The sequence below is a fragment of the Melitaea cinxia genome, chromosome 8 (genome assembly GCF_905220565.1).
Source record: "Melitaea cinxia chromosome 8, ilMelCinx1.1, whole genome shotgun sequence".
Classification (NCBI taxonomy): domain Eukaryota; kingdom Metazoa; phylum Arthropoda; class Insecta; order Lepidoptera; family Nymphalidae; genus Melitaea; species Melitaea cinxia.
In genome coordinates, this window is record NC_059401.1 from 7,591,802 (window position 1) to 7,614,924 (window position 23,123).

Below are 23,123 nucleotides of genomic sequence, written 5' to 3' on the forward strand. Positions count from 1 at the left end.
AACATTTTTTTGTGGTTTCTAATAAAATTAAATTGGGCAGTAAAATTGTATCACAAAAAGGTAGCTTTTTCATTAGATAATAGTTATTACTAATTATTGTATACATCTTATTCGCAACCGCATATATTTTGTCGTTGGAGTATAGAATGGTTAGTAAGAAAGCTGGAATCACACACACTCTTCGACTTTCTTGAATTGTAGCTCGTTGCAAGTTTATGGGAGGTGGTGATCACTTAAACCTTTACCTGGTGCGTGTAGGCGCCTAAACACCGGCGGTCTTGAGTTCGATTACGCTCGAAGTGGTTTGTATTTGTACAAATATTTGTTTCCAATCTAGGTGTCTATCCTTGTGGGTCTCCCCATTGTGCCTCGGATAGCACGTTAGGCTGTCGGTTCCATTTGTTATCATAGACACCTGAGAACAATCGTTACTCAGAGCAGGTAGTGGATAATATCCGTCCCTTCTCCTGCATGGGAAAAGAGGCCAACATATGCCCAACAGTGGAATGTTAGAGAAATAGAGACTGAATCACTCATAAATGTACATTACATTACATCATTTAGAAGTACCTGCGTGACCGAACTTACCTCGGTATTTTTAGTAAATCGTGTTTTTTGGAAACCATATTTAAATACGAATTACATATTTATAAAATATGAATAGTATTTTTTCCGATAATAATAATAAATATAAATAAATATAAAAAATCAAAAATAAAAAACAATTAAAAAATAATAATGATAAAATATGAACAATATTTTTCGATTTTATCAACATAATAATAAAAAATAATAACTTTCTATTTGAAAAAAAAATAATGAATGCAACAAGAAAAAAAAATAATCGATCTGAAAGTATCAGGATTTGAACCGTGATGTGATCGATCGCGACCGGCCGATTTCCCACCTGAGCTATTACAACTTCATTGACAAATGCGAAATTTACCTTCGTATTCTAACAACATTTTTTCATTGCCTAAAAACAGGGATAAAACGATTTTTTCTAAAAATCAAACCTAGCTAGATTTATTTATCTCCCCCGAAATTCCCTGCATACTAAATTTCATGAAAATCGTTGGAGCCGTTTCCGAGATTCAGATTATACATACATACATATATATGTATAAAAGAATTGCTCGTTTAATAGTATAAGAATTTAGAATACAGATATTTATTTTACATTAAAAACTGTTTTTCCAAACACAAATAATATATGTATCGCTATTTGGTAAAAGTGTGAAATTATCTTGCTAACCGTATGCAGATTAGGGGAACGTGCTAGGGCGCGGGATTAGTTCCGGTTTACTTTTTATAGGATTCCGATGATAAATGTTGCCATTGGACAGGCTAACGGATGGTGCGTGAAACGTATCCAAATATCCACTTTTCCACCTCCTTTACATATTTGAATAATTTGATAGTTATAAAAAATAACTTCTGTAAAGCACTTTGTTTTTCTTAAGTACTTTTGTAGTCATATTGATACGTTTTTTGCTTATAGTATTTTAGGTTTTATTGACTATATGTATATCTATGTCTGATATGGACTGTTTTATATGATCTTACAGGCATAAGTACAAATGTAGTGATAGAAATAATACCAAATTATATGACGTGTTTACGTACTCGTTACGTGCAATCGTATCTTTGTTGAAGTAAAACTTTTTTACGCACGCTTGACTTGGAAGTAAGCTGGTGAATGCCTGACGAAAGAGTTACGAAAAGTGTGATCGGGCAAGGCGAGCGGAGCAAGAGGGAGGTGGGAGCACACATTTTCTTTCTGTCTTTCTTTTATGTGTGCAGGTCCAATGTGCAAAACTTTTACTTCAGTCGTATGGTCAAAGCACACTCGTTTTTTAAATAATGTTTTCTTCTTATTATAAATTATACCCAAAATTGTTAAAAATCGTAATAACTAATAGCTTTCGTATAACACAACCTGTATATAAAGCTAGATATTTTATTATAGGTTTAGCATGAAAACCGAACAAAATTTGCATTCATAATACTCGTATTATATGCCGCACAAGGAACTACACTAATAACGCATTTCGATACATGATTCTATAAAATGTCAAGCTGTCCCTATCACAGATGCTCGGTTTCAAAGTCAGACAAAAAACGAGTAAAATCACGAGGCAGACGGGAGGATGGACGATTGCCGATCCCAAATATGATTTATAGATCGGCCGTCATCGGCAATGCGCTTTCTATACGTCAGGACGTGTCACCGCTTCGGTAGGTTTAGGGGAAGAAAAATACTTTCTGTTGGATAGCCTCCCTTTCTACTTTCACAAAATACGAGATAATTCTATATGACACATCTATAGAGATAATAATTTATCTTACTTTAATCTTCATATCTTAGGACTATTTACCACTTAATTATATCCGATTGCCAAAATGGTCTAAGTTTATGAAAGCCAAAATTAATGAATTTACATATTTTAAATTTTGCTACTATTATAATTTTGTCGTACCTTTGTAGCAGTAACATTCATAATTCTTCGAGCTTTTAAGACATCCTACCATTGGCCATACTTCCAAGGGCTCTAAACTTATCAGATTTTAGTTTATTACTTATGTTAGTATAAAAAGCGACTTTTTTTCAAATTCTATAATAATTATATATTCAAGCCCAAGAGCCCGCGATTGCCAGATCTTCGTCATTTATAAATACTGAAAGTTTGTCAGCGCAGGCACCCAAGACAAAGCCATTTTGTACGCCTTTACTAACTGGTATCTACCAAAGCCTCTATGAGTTAAACTTCATATTTGGCCATTATTTCTACCGGTGTTCCGAGCATGCACTAAGAAATTTTTAGCTTCAATGAAATGACGAAAGTCAGGCCCTCCCGGGCTCTTGATCTACTCGTACGCGGTCACGAATCGGATAACAATGCTTACCTACTTTTTGAAGCAACATATATGACTTTTTTAAGGTCAATGCTTTAGTAATATATTTAACTATTATGGGAATTAGTTATTGGTATTACTCTCAAAAAATTCGTACAGGAACTTTTACAAAAGCAGTTATAACTACTACTGTCTTATATTTTAAGGCCACTATCACCTAAGAAGCCATCCATAAAATACGTCAATAGGTAGGGGGGGGGGGACGAAATGTGACATTGTGTAACAAGGGGGGTATTTTTGAGTATTGAAACGTGATACTTGAACTACATACATATTAAGAGTTAACTTAAACATATTGTTTTTATTTGTATGTCTATATAAATATATTTTGTATGTGTTTATATGTTTATGTAGGTATAATGTATTGTAAATTAATTTAATTATATGTGCTAAACTTGCGTTGTTGTTTGCGCACTACTACCGACATATTTTACTCATACTACTTTTATTAAAGGTTGCCTGGAAGAGATCGCTATAAGCGATAAGGCCGCCTTTGCATACATTATTTGTTTTTGTATCTAATCGTTCTAAAATGTATCTTCTTTTTTGTGTTGCAATAAAGTTTAATAAATAAATAAATAAAATAACACTCGCTGTACCTACCTACTAGGGTTAGGAGCCGACCTTTTGTTTTGATAATATTTTATAAATATTCATTCCTACGTTTAATTGATGTTGATTTTGTTGAAAAAAAATTAAATGAAAATAAAAATAATATCAAAACTCATGTTTTAATTCAATAATTTTCTTGATGTAAATTGCGAAATATGTCTAAAAATTTGCTCTAATCAATTTGTTTGCAGAAGTATTGAACAACGTTCTTATAAGTTTAATATTGCATGTAAATAAAAATAGAACATAAATAAAACTCAATTTCGTATCCTTTAGAAGTTGATGAGGATTGCTGTACATTTGTATAAAATCGAACAATAATCGCTCATAATGTCAGTTACAATACAATTTGTTTGGAAACTCGGTGCGTGATAGAAATAATAACAAATGATTCGCGCCCTAACACCGCCTGGCGTTGAAAGATCACGCCTATTGCTCTTTTACTGATGAAAAAAGAAACGGGCTTATTGCGCAATATGTACCATCTATCTATGTTTTATACTTACAGTTACAGGAATTTTGTATGTGGGCTTTGATTTTTTTTTTTTTTATATCTTGTGCTGTATAAACTAAAAATTGCCGAATCGATTTTAAAAATTTACTACTACGAATAAAATACTACTGATTTTGTAAAATCTATCCGCCACGTTATTATGACTGAATAACTAAGACTATATTTTGATGGGATCTACGCCGACAAAGACACGTGAGGCAAGCTAGTGGAATATAATTAGATATATTATAATGATGTCTAATAATATTAATTTGTCCTCAATAACAGTATTATTCATTGTACTATACCAACTGGGAAATGCAAACTCGCTAGATAGGTCACTTTACGTCACAATTAATTAAATATAAATTTCTTGCGTAGTTTGAACAATAAGGAGATAAGTACAAAAACATTTATAAGCATTGCATAAAGAATTAGATTTGCTTGTAGCTATGTTTTCGTTGTAGACGCCGCGTTGGCGCAACGGTTACAGCCATGGATTGTGCCTGTTGCATTGGCGGTTGCGGGTTCGATCCCCGCACATGACAAACATTTGTATTGGCCATACACCTGTATGTTTACCGTGGTCTGGGTGTTTGTGCAGTCCTTGTGGGTCTCCCCACCGTGCCTCGGAGATCATGTTAAGCCGTCGGTTCCGGTTATTATCATGTACATCTGATAGCGATCGTTACTCATAGTAGGGAATATATCCGCCAATATTATTATATATCCGCCCGCATTGGAGCAGCGTGGTGGATTAAGCTCTGACCTTCTCCTACATGGGGAAAGAGACCTACGCGCAGTAGTGCGATATTACAGGCTGAAGCGAATGTTTTCGTTGTTGCCAAAAACTTTGTACCTATATTTTTAGGGCAAGGGAGCTTTTCATTGAGGCCACAGTAAGAAATATGTTGCTCTAAATTCGGAGCTGAAGAAGTACCTCAACCTTTCAGAAGATCACAGCTAAATAACACTGTTCTCAAGAACCGTATAACCGTATTTCCTGTACTGAGTAAGTTATCCAAAATTCTAGGTGAGATAAGAATCGGCAACGCGCTTGCAATGCTGCTAGTGGTGTAGGCGTCCATAGGATACGGTACATCCACTTAACATCAGTTGAATCGTACGCTTTTTTTCCACCGTCTTAATATTTACCTACTAAAACCCCCAGAGAGTTTTACATTTGCTGTTATTCTATTGTCTGATACTATCTAAAAAAATATAATAACGGACGATGTCTGTGATATTAATTAACATTATTTCAATGAAAAAATGCGCGAAACTAAAGTGCGTTGAGTTTTTCACCAGAACCACTACATGTGGGCGAGCAATATCATGTAGGAGAGTAATTTTGTCGTGTCTAGTATAGTATTGAAGGCGTTATGCCTGAGCTCGACTCAATCTCATCAATTGTGTTCGTTAGAGACTTCTAGTGATTGTTGCGCTTAGAATAAGCATCGTGTAATACACACTACACCATACATTACTCCAAATACGCAGCATGACTTTTTCCGTTAATATTCGGGTTTACTGTCGATGTTGACGTTTGAAAAGGTAGTCCCCATGATTTTTATTTTTTTATTTTAACTAGCTGACCCGGCGAACTTCGTATCGCCTAACACAAACTTTATCGTATGGTGTTAAAGTTCAAATTGACTTTTAAGTATTATCACAAATCTTTTGTATGGGAGTATAGAAAAGTGTTGTTTTTAGACTTTTTCAGGAAATTTAATTTTTTTTTTTAGAATTTTTCTCTCTGTAAGAACCATCCTCGTACTTCAAGGAATATTTTAAAAAAAGAATTAGCGAAATCGGTCCAACCGTTCTCGAGTTTTGCGCTTAGCAACACATTCAGCGACTCATTTTTATATTATAGATAATGTATCAACTTATTTATCATCATCAGTGACGATTTGATCTAAAAAAAACCTTTTTTGTGCCTAGCTAGTAGTATTTCACTCATTCATAATCGGTTTTCAAAGCCTCTCTTCTTTTATTATTTTAATTTTTCTCTCTTCTTTAACCCGATTACCTTATTCATGAATAATTCCTAAAGATCTTTAGCGAACTGTCACTGCTTGCTGAGTGACTTCAAATAAAAGTTCTAGTTCCTTTTGTGTTGGAGACGAATCTTCCTCCAATAATTCCTCCGATTCTGCATCGTCGTAAATTTTTGAGCTTCCATTGCGCACTTTGTCTTTTACGTCAAAATCACCGTTTTTAAACTTTTGAAACCACTCACGACATGTTCACTCATGACACGAGCAATAGATACGCCTCAGGTGCAGATTTTTTTGCAATTAAAGAATTAAATTAAATATTCCCACAAATGACGCTTATTTTACTTAAATTTAGACATTTTTAGATTATAAAAAAATATATATGATTCTAATGCAAAGTTGATAAGTAAATATGGTTAGCGAAATGAAATGAAAAAGATTATTTAGCCGATTATTCGATTATTTGACAAACGTCAAAAAAATACATTAAAAAAATTAAATTAACAAAAAGAAAATAAAAATTTACATCTTAATATTAGGTCCTTTTCAAATTTAGATAACGTACCACGTGTTATCCAGCCGTCTAATATTTGGGTTGTCAGGTTTATGTCGTTCTTGAATATACAAACTAATTTTTATCCTAGTTATCTTCTGTAAACTCTAAAGTAAACTTCGTGCCGCGTGCCTTTTCCCTCAAAATAGCGGAAACTTATTTGTAGTCCTGTAGAGTAAAATAATAGAATTAAATACAACAAACACTTTTTAGGATAAAATATTTTGTATAGGGAATCAGCTTTGATGCTATAGATCTTTTCCGCCAACTACGTATTTCAGTCACAAAATCTTTCTATCAAAATTTACAAATTAGTTAATTAGTAACAAATATCGTCAGAAATGTTTCCGTTATCGTGCCAATTTACCCAAAATTTATTTATATTGACACACAGAAGTGCAAATGTCGAGTGTCTGTGGGATCAGTTTGATGAAAGCTAATAACAGAAACAAGACTATTCACTGATAGTCTAACTGGGCTACTGTTCACAAAAAGTGGCTTAAATGTGAAACGTGTACCTTTGCTTGTATTTAATGAAAACTGCCTGAATAAATAGTATAAATAAAATAAATTTCACTATGAAACACTTGTTTAATTCAATTTTCCCTACGCTACACCCTTAATTTATTTTAGAAAATAATAACGATGAAAAAGGGCGTTGAATGCTGTCCCATGGATGGTTTATATATCTAAGTAAATATATGCTATATTTTGAGTTATTGTTTTTTCTATTATCCGACTGTTTCTGGAAATTATTGTAATATCATCAGGCCTTGGCACCTGTGCAAATTTTTAAGCTGATCCGATGTCTTGAAATTAATGAAAACCACAATAAAAGTTTACATAAATTGTGTTTACATACATTCATACATACAGGTTCAGTTAATAAAAAACTACGTTGATCTACGAACTTTTCATTTGCAACTTTAATTCCTAAATACCAATGCCTTTTTCAAAATTCGAGTTGGCAGCACTTATGTAACTAAATATGTTAATAGCCTTAGTTATTTTGTATCTGTTGACTAAATTGACAATTGACACAACCGTCAATGTTAATAAAAATAGATACAATTTAAATTTCATAAAATAAAATAAACATACCTACTTCTAAGTCATTTATTCTTCCCATGCCCTCGGTTTTAGTTGTACCAGTAGGTTAAATTTCCTGGTTCCGATATTTCTTTTGAGACCTTTTTTGTGAAATTTTCCTTAACCGAGAAACAGTAAATAAAAATAAAAAAAACGAATCGATAGAAAGACCACGATACAAAATGAGGTGGACAGTACACATTGAAGGTGGACCTAGACGGGTTAATCATGCAGCCGTGTGTGTTGATGATAAAATATATTCTTTTGGTGGATATTGTTCAACTGAAGAATACAATGATTGGGAGTCAATTCCAGTTCATGTATTAGACACTTCGACCTTAAGATGGGCACCAATAAATTATAAAAAAAACGATGTTGTACCCTTCCAAAGGTATGGCCACACAGTAGTTCCATATGGCCACAAGGTATCAAACTTTACACTATAATATGATTATTAATATGTCTAATATTGAATAACTAATAAAGTTTAATCTTTCTCTTTCTAGATTTTTATGTGGGGTGGTCGCAATAATGCAGTAGCTTGTGATACACTATCTTGTTTTGATACAAAAAAATTAGAGTGGAGTACGCCTGCAGTAACTGGAATGCTGCCGTATGCTAAGGATGGTCACTCAGCTTGTATTATCAGAAACAAAATGTACATATTTGGCGGGTTCGAATATCTCACAGACCAGTACTCACAGGAAGTTCACTGTCTAGATTTAGAAACAATGCAGTGGAGATTCATTAATGCTAAAGGTACTCCGCCATTACACAGGGACTTTCACACAGCCATTGCATATCACGATAGAATGTACATCTTTGGAGGAAGAGGGGACCTGAATAGTCCTTATAATTCAGAAGAAGAAATATATTGTCCTCAAGTTTATTATTTAGATACCATTTCTGAGACATGGGTAACTACCAACCCTAGTGGTACATGGCCTGAGGCAAGACGCAGCCATTCCGCCTGTGAGTTTTTGAATTTAAGTATATTTTTTAACTGACTTCAAAAAAAGAGGAGGTTACTCAATTCAACTGTATATATATTTTTTTTATGTATGTTCGGGTATAACTTCATCATTTATGATGAAGAATAATTATTTTTTTGTTGGAAAGGAGATATCCCTGGTGTGGTACCATGATAAAGAAACCAGGATCTAATTATGGGATCCCAGAGAAATCAAGGGAAACCCTTGAAAATCCGCATAACTTTTTACTGGGTGTACTGATTTTGATAATTTTTAATTAATCGAAAGCTGATGTTTATCATGTGGTCACATTTAAATTTCATCGAGATCTGACCACAACTTTTGAAGTAATCTTTGATAATGCGTATTTTTTTGACTAATTTTTTGTCTACCTACATTGTATTACTTGTCGATGTAATTGAAATCGGTTTTTTTTCGTTTGCCAGCAAACACAATTATCTTACACTTTTTTTGGTTATATATCTGTGATTTTAGGGCTTTACAATGATTACATGTACATCTTTGGAGGATTGAATGCTAAAACAAAAACACACTTCAATGACCTCTACAGATATTCCATAAAAGGAAATTTTTGGGAATATCTTAATGTACATGGTGTGGGGCCTTGTAAGAGAAGACGACAAGCTTGTCTTATTTATAAGGATAAAGTATACTTATTCGGAGGAACGAGGTTAGTAAATATTTTATTTAAGATATCAGGAGTTCCTAAAAACTAACCCAATAATTTTGTTTATTTGCACTATTCAGTCAAAACACAAAAATCAGTCTATAGAACGAAAAATGCTTTGGCATATAATTAAAAATAAAAATTTATTTATATGGCTTATATAACTATAAAGTTTACAGTATGAATAAATGTTTTCCTTTTTTAGTCCTTGTTCACTTAATAATCTTAACAGACAAGTAAATGATGCTGAAGATAATCCTGAGAGACTTATAGACAATAGTGATCTCCATGTGTTAGATTATGCACCAACATTAAAAACTCTGAGCATTCTTTGTGTCTTAGAACACAATTTAGATCAATCGTCACTTCCTCGGGATATTATGTAAGTTAAATTTTGTATTATATAATAACAAGCTTTTACCCGTGACTTCACTCGTATAGAATTTTTTTTTTAATAAAAACTATCCTATGTTATTTCTAATACCTCCAAAAATATGTCTATAAATGTTCATGATAATTGGTTAAGTAGTTTTTGCATAAAAGCATAACAAACTTACATTCATTTTTATAATATTACTAGCCGATCCCGCCAACGTGGTTTTGCCATATATGTTATAAACACTTAGTCCCCCCTTATAACTTAGGGGTATGAAAAATAGATTTTGACCGATTCTCACACCTACCCGATACGCACACAAAACTTCATAACAATCAGTCCAGCCATTTTGGAGGAGTATGTTAACCAACATTGTGACACGAATATTTTATATATAAGATAAACATGTCACACACGATCACCAACCCGCCTGCCCTGCCTTTACTCCAGTACCAGAGGTCTGGAAATACAGTACACAAGGACAAACACCCAGACAATGGCAAACACCTGTATGGTCTATACAAATGCTTGCTATGATGGCATGTAATCGCTAAGTAAACACCATTGTAAATATAATCGATTTCAATTCAACCCTCAATTATACTATTCTAGTTTATTATCTTTCTCAATAATATATTTTTTAGTTTTTATAGGACATACAATACGATACAATTCAGCCTGTAACATCCCACTGCTGGGCCACTTTCCCCATGTAGAAAAAAAATTGGAGCTTAATCCACCACACTGCCCCACTGCAGGCTGGCAGATATATTCCCTACTATGATTAACAATCACTATCATATGTATATGATAAGAACCAGGACCGACAACTTAACGTGCTCTCCAAGGCACAGTGGAATAAATATTTGTACCAATTCAAATATTCATTCTAAGCTGCATGCAGCTTGCTGATTGTGTATTTCTATAACTAAGTTAATGTTATAACAAGATCAAATTACTTATTAATGTAGAAATAATAATAAAATATCCCTTGTCTTCTATACTAATATGTTAAAATAAAAATTATAGTGAAAGTTTACTAACATAAACTTGTTTTCTTTTAATTTCAGACTTGATATTAGAATGATGACCATGCCGAATCGCATCAGCAGACCAATTAATCAAGCTGGTTAGCTTGAAACATATACAGCATTATTGTTATATTTAAGAAAGAATGTATAACATGTTATAAAAAGTTTCAGTATGCTTTCAATAAAGCATACATGGTATTTGTTGTGTTTGTAATTTAAAGTTTGTTATTCAGTTAATGAGTGATTTCTATTCGTAATTAATTGAAACTCCCTTACAGTTAAAATACAAGTTTCAGTACTTATTAGATTAGATTATTTTTAATTGCTTTAGTTTAATATTTTTGACATACAGTTTACATTAACATCAAAAATGTATTTGTATGAATTGAGACATGTTGCTTTATAGCCTGTAATATTCTACTAGAAAGAGACAATTGAATGCAAAAATAGTTTTCAAATCAAATAGCACATAATAGTATACATAAAGATTAGTTTTAAAAAAATAATGTTTATATAAACTAAAATTCATCTGCTCTGGTGTAGTTGTGCGTGTAGACGCTTAAACCCCGGTGGTTTACGGGTTCGATTCGTTTTGGGGTAAATATTTGTATTTGTACAAGTATTTATTTCCGGTTTGGATGTCTGTCCTAGTGGGTCTCCCCACCATGCCTCGAAGAGCACGTTAAGCTGTCGGTCCCGGTTGTTATCATATACATTATACACCTGTTGGCAATCGTTACTTATACTAGTAGGGAACATATTCGCCAACCCGAAGCGTAGATAGGGAGATGATAGATGGTTCCGTCTTATAGATGAGGAAAAAAATTAAAAATTCAAATGAACCGTACAAGTATTGAACGAAACCGCGAGTATCAACGGGCTTATAACAAAAGATACGTCTACTACGTAGCACGTCACGTAAACATAAATACGTTATGACGATTCCCACCGTTTTTTCAAAAAGTCAGCAATTACAATATCTATATTGTTTATATTTTGGAAATGAAATCAGCAATTTGATGAAATGTAGAAAAATAGATCTCAAGTTCAACAATTAACTTGATTTAAAACTTATTTAACTTATTAGAGGTTTTTATGAGATATTTTAATAACAAATATACACTTCTTTTATTATCGTTAAATTTTGGGTGAGAACATTATTTAGATGATTATTTATACATAGCATAAGTTGATCCATCAAAATAAACTGTACAAGGGAAACTTGTATGTGTGTGTATCACCATTTTTAACAAAATAATTATTCATTAAATGTTATTTAATACTTGTGTAACTAACAGTAAGTGTAAGTATTAAAAATTGAATAATTGTTATTGTTAAGTTTACCGCTATTTATTTATTATTTATAAATAAGTAACTGTGACACTAATATATAGATACACAATACATTCACAACAGTAAGTCACATTCTGTAGTTTTGTATGTCTATGTAGGTGCCATTATAAAACATATTTAAATATTAAAAGAAAAAAAACTGAATATTAAACTTAGGTGCAGTTTATAACGGAAATTAGTTGCAATAGTGTTACATATTGAACTTTTAATAATATAAATTTTCTTAATGATTCTCATTTATTATGTGATATACAATAGCACCTTTTATTTTTGTTACTATATGTGTATGTAGTGTATTGTAAGTTGTAACATAATTATTTGTGTTAAAAGCATGTTTCATTTTAAAAAATAACTCATCAGCTCACCCTATTGCAGTCCACTGCTGGACATATGCCTCTCCAAGTTCGCGCCAGCCATCCCGGTTTTCCACAATCCTCATCCAGCCTACACCGGCAATCTTACGTAGATCGTCGGTCCAACGGGCCGAAGGACGTCACACGCTGCGTTTTCCAAGACGCGGTCTGCACTCCAGGACCCGTCTACTCCAACGGCAATCGGTGCCACTGCCACTTCAACTGCTAATTCTGTGGGCTATGTCGGTTACTTTCGTTCTCTCGCGGATAGTCTCATTTCTAATCTTATCTTTGAGAGAAACCCCAAGCATAAGCCGTTCCATTGCACGTTGAGCGACTTTAAACTTGTGGACCAGTCCCTTCGTCAGTGTCCACGTCTTGGCTCCGTATGTTAACACAGGCAGGACGCATTGCTCGAAGACTCTTCTCTCAAGCATTGCGGAATCTTCAAAGTGAAAAAATAGCTACACACATAATAAAATAAATAAAATTTCAACTTCAATTACACCTGAGGTATTATATAATAGCTAAGAGATAAATACTTTGAATTATATTTAAAACAACCGGACAAGTGCGAGTTGGACTCCTGCACCAATGGTTCCGTAAAAAAAATATTAAACATGATTCAAAAACGGGATATTTGCCATATTATTTATTTATAATATGGCAAATATCATCATCTCATAATAAATTAATATAATCATCTCCATGCCATATTTTTTATTTTCATTTTACAGAGATCGATATTTCGACATTAATTACGAATGTCTTGTGAAAAATAATTAAAAATATTTTTGTTATAGGTATAATGTAGGTAAATAAAAATGTATGCTTTTCGCAGTTTCTCCTTTTATCTGTGCTATAAGCCGTTGCTTCGTACCAAATTTCAAGATGAGTTCACGAGAAGTACACTTTAGGTTTTGATTCAAGCTATCTCCTTGCGAGTCGAAAATTTGAAGCATAAACGGCTGTATCTTTTAATTGCGTTGGCTTATAACGTTGATTTTTTTCCCAGCCAAGGGACAGTAAACCTGATTATTTAATATGAATTTCAGCTTTACAGACAGACTGACAACAAAGTGATATATATAAGGATTCCGTTTTTTACCTTTTGAGGTACGAAACCCTAAAAAGTAAAAATATTATCACACGAACTAGTAGATACATTGATAAAATTGCAAGTAATCGATTCCTTATTTGATTTTTATTTTAAACAAGTTCAAGAGTAAATCAAGCAAGAGAAAGAGGCCTATATTGCCAAGCATTTTCTATGTAGTGTCAACAAAAATACTTGTTTTATTATAGCAAAAATAACTAGTTTTAATTCAAAAATTTCAATTTTCAAACAGTCTTAAGGCGGCTGAAACTACAGAGCTGATTTTAATATAATAATTATTTAAAGTTATCTTAGAAACTTTAATTGTGAAGCACATTCACAATGTGAAGTAATACAATACTACAAACAGCTCCATCAGTACGTAGTGGCAAAATAATAGCTAGACACTTGCATGAAGTCGCAAACAAGAAAGAAATCTATAACCCACATCAAGTTATAACTTACCAATAAAAAAAAATTGTAATGAGGAATAAGTCTGTTTCAAGATTATCAATATTTATAACTGAGCTTAAATTTAAGACTAAGTTAGTCAACTAACTCATGTTAGCTGACTTCTTTGAATAAAAATGCACAAAATTATTTACAAAGTATATTAAAAAAGAAAACGGCAAAAAGGAATTGGGTATAAATTTACTCATCTTCCTTAACAACATGTTTTTTCCGTTCAGGAACAAATGGCACAGATCCTGCTTTACTGTGTGCCCGTCTGTTGGCCTCCTTGCGTTTATTTTTCTCTCTAATAGTTTTGATCTCCTTTTGAGCATTCACTATATGTTTAGGCACGTGTCTGTGGCGCGCAATTCTTTTGACTTGTGGATGTGCACTGAACTTTTCTTTTAATGCTTCAGCATAATTTAAAGCTGTCCTTTCACGTGGTTTAAGCTAAAAGTAAAGATAAAACATTGCTTTAAATTTATAAGTAAGAAAACAAAATAGTTTTATATATAGTTCTACTCAGATTAGCTGCAGTCAAGAAGATTTGAATGGCAACGATAAGGGTTACAAAAATTTGTATCAGTGGGACCTTCACGAAATTATAGTTTTAGCATCAATAATTAAGTTACTATGTATAATTGTTGGTTAAACTAAACATTTCGGAAAGTCACATTTGAATCAACTTAGCATCTATATCTGATCCCACATAATGTTAGATTTTATTAAATATTTTTAACTTTTACTGACATTTATAATTCTTTTCTCATCATTAATGACCTATTAAAAATTTAAAATAATGCTTACAATTCCAAGCTTTTCAGATGCCTTGGCTTTCCACATTCTGATATTCATTTCATCTGATCCAGTAAGTATGTATTTATTGTCCAATGACCACTTAACACAAGTCAATCTTTGCATTCTCTTTGTATGGTATACATCTCTTGAATGACCTTTGAGACTCTCAAATATTCTAACTGTTTTATCATAGCTTCCAGAAACAAATTCCCTTCCAGTTGGTGAGTAATCCACATCTACTACCGCTGAAGTGTGATCAATGTGTACATTAACTGGTTGTTTTAATTTTCTTACATCAAAGGTGTATAAGCTGAAAGAGAATAAATGAATTCATTAAATATAGTTTATTGCACACCAGAAAAAAATACAAGATATAAAAATTAACAAACAAAACATAAAACAGTAAAAAATTTGCAGCTTTAGAACTCTCTCCAGGCATCTTGGCAAAGATTAACATAATAAATAATAATGTTGAGTAAGGGCAATATATTATAAAGAAAAAAATTATACTACAAAATAATAAAAATGCATAACAAAAAATATGTTGATAAATATTTCACTAGATGACCTGGCTCACTTCTTGTTGCCTCGAGAGTTGTTCTGTTTTTTCGTGAATACATCGATTTTTTTTTATGAAACCTTATACTGACAATAATAAACCCAAAAGAAAAACAATTACAAAATTTGGTGCAGTCATTTGGAAGATGAACTTTTGACTGGGTGGAGCGATTTCGACAAATTTTCTTTTAATCGAAAGGTGGTGTGTGTCATTTGGTCCCATTTAAATTTATTTGAGATCTAACAACTACTTTTCGAGTTATATCTAATAATGCGTTTTTACTTGACGCTTTTTTCGTCGACCTACGTTGTATTATACCGCATAACTAACATTACTCGTCGATGTAATTGAAGTCGGTTTTTTTTTCGTTTGCGAGCAAACACAGTTATTTAATCAATCGTTTATAAAAGTAGTAACACACGAAATATTAAAAAAAATAGTACAATACACTAATACACTAGTTCAATATGGTGAATCTAGTTAAACTTGTTATCTATTGTAAGTCCAAGATATGTCTGTGTTTGGGTAATCTCTATAGTTGGGCATTTACAATTTGCTTTATTTTTTGCGTGAAGACAGATTTAGTGGGTCAGATTTCGATGATTTTTAATTTAATCGAAAGCCCGTGTTTATCATGTGGTCACGTTTAAATTTCATCGAGATCTGATTACAACTTTTGGAGTAATCTTTGATGATGCGTATTTAACGGACTATTTTTTGGTCTACCTACATTGTATTACTTGTCAATGTAATTGAAGTCGGTTTTTTTTTTTCGTTTGCCAACAAACACAATTATATTATATAAGATAGAACATTATAATAAAAAAATATATTAAAGTATTTATAAAATAACAACACTTACTTGTAATCTTCATTAGCTACAGTGAAAATAAATGCTTCCATAGGATTCCATGCTAATGCATTGGACCTTAATTCCATTACAACCTTTCTCAGTGGGCCAGACTCACGAAAATCATACAATATGACACTTCGGTCACTCGCACATGATGCTAACAGATTAGATTCGACCTGAAAAAGTTTCAAATAATATTTCTAGAAAAGCTACTGGGCAAATGCTTCCTAGCAAGGGCAACCACCTTGGATTGATATATCATTTTACCAAGAATAGGTACTTGGTAGGATTAAATAGCAGGAAAAGGTAGGAGATATTTGCTAATTATCTCTATTAGCAGGTTCTTCCAACTGTGCTAAGTATATGTCTTCCTGGGTTATGGTATTCGCATTTATAATTAAATCCCACAAATGATTTTGCAATTGTCTTGACATAGATTTAAAGTGTTTATTAAAAATAAAGTAATACCTGAAACTTATTATTTGGTGCAGGATTACATAGATGATAAAAATGTGAGGATTTTTTTTCTAAAACAGTTTATATATTATTTTTAAAAGAGTAACTGCAGTTTCATTCCAATTCTTCTCTACAGAATCTACATTCCAAATCAGTAGTAACTTCACTTTTAAAAATAATAATCAATTAAAGTTTTAATTTGTAAAGTGACAATTCAAAAGTGATTTTGTAGCCTATTTGAATAAAGTTATTTAATTTGCCTTATGATAATGACAAGGAGCAACGTCTCTAAAACAATGAGCAGATTCATCCAGCAAGGACCATAAAACTTATGCAATACTACATTTTTATATTTTCTAGTAATTCATGGTATATAATTATTTACAGTAATGGGAAAAGAATATTTAGAAATTTAAGTACAATATAAATCTCTCACCTGATTAAAAGCAACGTGGTGTAGACTATCGACGCCCCACTTAAAAACTTTGATAGGTTCACTTCTAGTATTCTCCCACAACTGACAATGTTCTCCACATGTGGCAAATATTGGTTTCGATCTGTGATGACTGACACCAGAGACAACTGACATACTCAACAAAGTGTTAACAGGATTTTCGTCTTCTTCATCTTTAACTTCTGCTTTCCAAGTTTTTATAGTTTTATCGTCGCCAACACTGATAAACTGCTGCCCGTCTGGAGTGTAAGAAATAGCGCGGACCCAGCCTTCGTGCGCTATAAAATGTCTTGTACATTTTCGACTAGCCAAATCCCATAATCTTATTTCGCCATCAAATGCTCCACTCGCCAAAACCGCTAATCGACTTGGATGTTTAGCTAAACTTGATACACCATCAGAATGTCCATCTAAGTTGCCAATAAACGGCTTGGCAAATACTCTCTCAAGCTTTACCGCATTTAATGCCCGAACATATTCTCGAGGTCCTTCTAACGGATGTAAATTCGGGTCGTAGTTTCTTTGAACTGAAAAAGTATTTAACATATATTTATCAAAGTTTATTAAAAGCATATAAGCCACCTGTCTATTTATAATAATAATAAATTACTTTTATGGATATCTCTTTTGGTTGCACGTAGATAGTCTTCTGGATTACGACTAATAACTTTAACTTTTACTGACATCTTGCAATTTTTGTTGTATTTATTTTAATTATAATTCATAAATACGACATTATCAATAAGAGATTGTGACAAAGTTAACCTTAAAATGGAAATCGAAAACAGCATGAAAACAGTAAATAGAAAATAGACTATACATGTGACACGAGATGACGAGATGTGACATATTTACACAGATTCAAAATTGAAGACTTACGTTCTCCTAGTTGATCGCCTCGATCTCGATCTGTCGATCCTATTTTTTTATCGATTATGTTAATGTAATAAAATTATATAATTGTGTTTGCTCGCAAACGAAAAAAAACCGACTTCAATTACATCGACGAGTAATAAAACGTAGATCGACGAAGAAATAGTCAAGTAACTACGCGTTCAGATCTCGATAAAATTTATATGTGACCACATGATAAACATCAGCTTTAGATTAAATTAAAAATTATCAAAATCGGTACACCCAGTAAAAAGTTATTGCGGATTTTTGAGAGTTTCCCTCGATTTCTAATGGATGCCATCATCAGATCCTGGTTTTCTTATCATGGTACCAAACTAGAGATATCCCCTTTCTAACAAAAAAAGAATTATCAAAATCGGTACATCCAGTAGAAAGTTATGCGGTATAATACAACGTAGGTCGACGAAAAAAGCGTCAAGTAAAAACGCATTATTACATTTAACTCAAAAAGTATTTTTAGATCTCAAATAAATTTAAATGGGACCAAATAAAACACACCACCTTTCGATCAAAAGAAAATTTGTCGAAATCGCTCCACCTCGTCAAAAGTTCTGATGTAACATACATTAAAAAAAATACAGTCGAATTAAGAACCTCCTCCTTTTTTGGAAGTCGGTTAAAAACTCAAGCATTTGTTAATTTATTTAAGAAGTGTCTCAAGCGACTCGCCCCGGCTTCGCACGGGTGCAATGATACTAAATATACTACAGAATGTCTTTTGTTTGTGTGAAGCTAGCTTATAGCATGGTTATTAACATAATAAAAACATTCAAATATGCATCGTTAGATTACACGTTGTTACAGAATGCATTGAAGAAATAAAGGTTCACTGCTCGTTCCCCGTAAGTGATAGCGTGATAATTTGTAGCCTATATGTTGACCCGACTTCTTAATAATATTCGTGCCAAATTTGAAGTAAATCCATGCAGTATTTTTTAAGTTTATCCCGGACATACATACAGACAAACAGACAAAGACACAAAAATTCTAAAAACTATATTTTTGACTTCGTTATCGATTGTAGATTACACCCCTAGTATTTTTTAAAAAAAATATTCAATGTACAGTTTTGACTTTCCTACCATTTTATTATATGTAGACATATAGATAATTAGCTCCCGCCGCCCCGGCCGGCCAGAACCGCCGCAAACGCTACGTTCCGCAATTTTTAAATCTGTAATATCTTCGAAAATATTCATTTAAATTGTATGCTGCAAAGAGCCATATAGATCTATATTAAATAAACAATGCATTTAAGGTATTTAATTAGATAAGGATATATGCTGTATTAGTTAAAATCGCTTCGAAAATTAGCCATTATTTGTCGTAAAAAGTAAATGACAAAAAAAAATGTTATTGTGGGATATCCGAGATAGACATATAGCGGAGTTTTCTGTAGACCTTTTCAATGTGTACAATACTTAGTACATTAATTTGATAAATCTCGTAGGGTTCAGACTGCGTTTGCAATGTAAGCGGAAAAAATGTAATTATTTACGACATCACATTAGAAACCTCAAAAATAACAGTATTTCTACACTATTTAATGAGTGTTATTATACATATAAACCTTCCTCTTTAATCAATCTATCTATTAAAAGAAAACCGCATGAAATCCGTTGCGTAGTTTTGAAGGTTTAAGCATACAGAGGGACATAGGGACAGAGAAAGTGACTTTGTTTTATATAGTGATGATAAAAGCGAAAGGTCACTCTCAGCACGAAATCTCCAAAACTACAACACCTACAAACTTAAAATTTGGCAGGTAGGCTCTTTATAGGACGTAGACATCTGCTAAGAACGGATTTTACGAAACTCGATCCCTAAGGGGGTAAAACGGGGGTTGGAATTTTTTATGAAAGTCCTATGTTTTTGAAGTAAGAGACTTGAAATTAAAAATTTATACTCTATAGATGGTGAGAGGGTGTCCAAATAATGCATCGTAATATATATAAAAGAGAAAGGTCATTGACTCACTCATCACGATAATTCAAAAACCACTGGATGTTTCATCCATCCAGGATGGGCAAAGATGAAATTTAGCAGGGAGGTAGATTTAAGTTAGTAGACGTTCTCTAAGAACGGATTCTGCGATATTCCACCGCTAAGGGGGTTTAATTGAGGTTGATAGTTTGTATGAAACATATACAGCAGGTATAAGTTCGCCTGATAGGTTATTTATACCGCAGTCTGAAAATAAAACTAAAAATGTGGCGTATAGAGAGGTTTTATAAAAATAACTATTTAATTATACTAAATTGTGCCTTTTAAAAAATTACTCAGTGTTATAAGCATTTCAAGTGACTGAAGTAAAAAAAAAAATAATTTGCGTCAAACATCTTGATAGTAATGCATATCTTCATAACCACGATTACAATGTACTCTGTGACGCGGACGTAGTCGCTGGCAACAGTTAGTGTATTATAAAAAAGTGTATGTGATCGATTCCGTCAAAATCTACTGAACGGATTTTCATGCGGTTTCACCAATGGAGCGAAGGCTTCAAGAGGAAGGTTTACGGAATGACTAAGCCGATTTTGATGAGAGTTTCACTGGAAGTTTGCCGGGAAAACTTTGACACACTGATTTCAACGCGGGCGAAGCCGTAGGCAGCTAGTAAGAATATATCAGTCTGTCTAATTAATAAATGTAATATTATGTTACAAAATGTTAATTTCGCTAGCATAAGCAATTTTATTAAGAAATAGGCTTTGTGTGACTTTTATTTATAGATTTTCTGTCAAAATATTAAGTACCTACTTACTGCCACTTACGTTTACACCGTAGTTTGTAGTAATAATAGTTGATTCGATAATGTAAAAATAAAATTAAAAAGGTGAACGATTTCTTCGAATTGCTATTATCGGCTCTCTTCAGGACTATGCTATGGAAATAATATGAAACAACTCTGTTTTTAAATTTATTATATCCTAACGAAACCATCATACAACATGTTAACATACGGAGCCGAAACGTGGACACTAACGAAGGGACTGGTCCACAAGTTTAAAGTCTCTCAACGTACTATGGAACGGGCTATGCTTGGGGTTTCTCTTGAAGATAAGATTAGAAGTGAGACTATCTGCGACAGAACGAAAGTAACCAACATAGCCCACAGATTATCTATCTATTATTTTTTAATATATAAAAGCGAAAGGTCACTCACTCATCACGAAATCTCCGAAACTATAACACCTACAAACTTGAAATTTGGCAAGTAAGCTCCTTATAGGACGTAAACATCCGCTAAGAACGGATTTTACGAAAATCGACCCCTAAGGGGGTAAAACGGGGGTTGGAAGTTTGTATGAAAGTCCTATGCTTTTGAAGTAAGAGACTTGAAATTTAAAATATACGCTCTTTATATGGTGAAAAGGTGTCCAAATAATGTGTCTTTAGAAATCAACTCCTTTTTGGGGTTAAAACGGGGGATGGTAGGTTGACTCCCTCATCACGAAATCTTCGAGACTATAACACCTAGAAACTTAAAATTTGGCAAGAAGGCTCCATATAGGGTGTAGACATCCGTTTTGAACGGATTTTACGAAATTCTACCTCTAAGGGAGTAAAACGGGGTCTGGAAGTTTGTATGAAAGTCCTATGTTTTTGAAGTAAGATACTTGAAATTTAAAATGTATGCTCTATAGATAGTGAGAAGGTATCCAAATAATGTAGCTTTAGACAGCAACTCCCTTTTGGGGTTAAAACGGGGGATGATAGGTTGACTCCCTCATCACGAAATCTCCGGAACTATAACACCTACAAACTTGAAAGTTGGCAGCTAGACTCCTTATAGGGCGTAGACATTTGTTAAGAACGAGTTTTACGAAATTCGACCCCCTAAAGGGGTACAACGGGGGTTAAAAGTTTGTATGGAAGTCCTATGTTTTATGAAGTAAGAGACTTGAAATTTAGAATGTTCGCTCTTTAGATGGTGAGAAGGTGTCCAAATAATGCATATTTAGAAAGCAACTCCCTTTTGGGGTTAAAACGGGGGATGGTAGGTTGACTCACTCATCACGAACCCTCCGAAACTATAACAGCTACAAAGTTGAAATTTGGCAGGTAGGTTCCTTATAGGGTGTAGACATCCGCTAAGAACTGATTTTACGAAAATCAACCCCTAAGGGGATAAAACGGGGGACGGAAGTTTGTATGAAAGTCTTAAGTTTTTGAAGTAAGAGACTTGAAATTTAAAATATGTGCTCTATAGATGGTGAGAAGGTGTCCAAATAATGCATAGTAATCGATATATATAAAAGAGAAAGGTCACTAACTCACTCATCACGAGAACTCAAAATCCATCCAGGTTTGACAAAGATAAAATTTGGCAGGGAGGTAGATTATAGTTAGCAGACGTCCGCTAAGAACGGATTTTACGATATTCCACCGCTAAGGGGGTTTAATTGGGGTTGATAGTTTGTATGACACATATACAGCCTGAAAATAAAACTAAAAATGTGGTGTATAGAGAGGTTTTATAAAAATAACTAATGAATTATACTAAATTGTGCCTTTTAAAAAGTTACTCAGTTTGATAAGCATTTCAAGTGACTGAAATAAAAAAATAATTTGCGTTAAACATTTTAAAAGTAATGCATATCTTCATAACCACGCGGACGTAGTCGCGGGCAACAGTTAGTGTATTATAAAACAAAGTTCCCAAAAGTGTATGTGATCGATTCGCTCAAAATCTACTGAACGGATTTTCATGCGGTTTCACCAATGGCAAGAGGCAGGTTTACGGAACGGCTGAACCGATTTTGATGAGAGCTTCACTGGAAGTTTGCCGGAAAAACTTTGTGACACACTACTTTCAACGCGGGCGAAGCCGCGGGCACAGCTAGTTATATATATTAGCAAGTTGAAGTGACAGTGGGCTGGTCATCTGTGTCGCAAGACCGATGGTTGTAGAAGGTTTTTGAACTGTTATTTGTAGCATACAGCTGCTAGATGGACACTTTTTCAACTTTTCTTTCATATGAGATGATTCTCCTCCCCTCTACCCTCCATAGTTTTTTATCAATACCTATATACTTGTTATAAATACAAATAAAAAATAAAATATCGAGATATAATGTAACATCATGCTGAAACAATTATC

The 23,123-nt window shown here is 33.2% G+C and overlaps 2 protein-coding genes across 2 annotated transcripts; one reads left to right on the forward strand and one right to left on the reverse strand.

The window, feature by feature from the left end:
• The first annotated feature begins 7,555 nt into the window (after window positions 1-7,555).
• On the forward strand, window positions 7,556-10,966 carry LOC123655494 (kelch domain-containing protein 3). Its single transcript, XM_045591272.1, has 5 exons — window positions 7,556-8,088; window positions 8,170-8,635; window positions 9,130-9,325; window positions 9,528-9,704; window positions 10,769-10,966. Exons 1-5 carry the CDS (start codon window positions 7,846-7,848, stop codon window positions 10,830-10,832), a joined length of 1,146 nt encoding a protein of 381 aa, XP_045447228.1. The 5' UTR covers window positions 7,556-7,845; the 3' UTR covers window positions 10,833-10,966.
• Window positions 10,967-14,127: 3,161 nt separating this feature from the next.
• LOC123655545 (DDB1- and CUL4-associated factor 13) lies at window positions 14,128-17,917 on the reverse strand. The gene is made up of 5 exons (XM_045591315.1): window positions 17,715-17,917; window positions 17,087-17,631; window positions 16,204-16,370; window positions 14,792-15,092; window positions 14,128-14,434 (listed from the first exon to the last, which is right to left on the reverse strand). Exons 1-5 carry the CDS (start codon window positions 17,788-17,790, stop codon window positions 14,183-14,185), a joined length of 1,341 nt encoding a protein of 446 aa, XP_045447271.1. The 5' UTR covers window positions 17,791-17,917; the 3' UTR covers window positions 14,128-14,182.
• Between the last annotated feature and the right edge of the window lie 5,206 nt (window positions 17,918-23,123).

Excerpts from the sequence above, each read along its gene's own strand:
- LOC123655494 (XM_045591272.1), top strand. The coding sequence starts at position 7,846 with ATGAGGTGGACAGTACACATTGAAGGTGGACCTAGACGGGTTAATCAT. Across the intron at positions 8,636-9,129 it reads AAGACGCAGCCATTCCGCCT|GGCTTTACAATGATTACATG; the intron begins GTGAGTTTTTGA and ends CTGTGATTTTAG. Across the intron at positions 9,326-9,527 it reads TACTTATTCGGAGGAACGAG|TCCTTGTTCACTTAATAATC; the intron begins GTTAGTAAATAT and ends TTCCTTTTTTAG.
- LOC123655545 (XM_045591315.1), bottom strand. The coding sequence starts at position 17,790 with ATGTCAGTAAAAGTTAAAGTTATTAGTCGTAATCCAGAAGACTATCTA. Across the intron at positions 17,632-17,714 it reads CAAAAGAGATATCCATAAAA|TTCAAAGAAACTACGACCCG; the intron begins GTAATTTATTAT and ends ATACTTTTTCAG. Across the intron at positions 14,435-14,791 it reads CATCTGAAAAGCTTGGAATT|CTTAAACCACGTGAAAGGAC; the intron begins GTAAGCATTATT and ends CTTTACTTTTAG.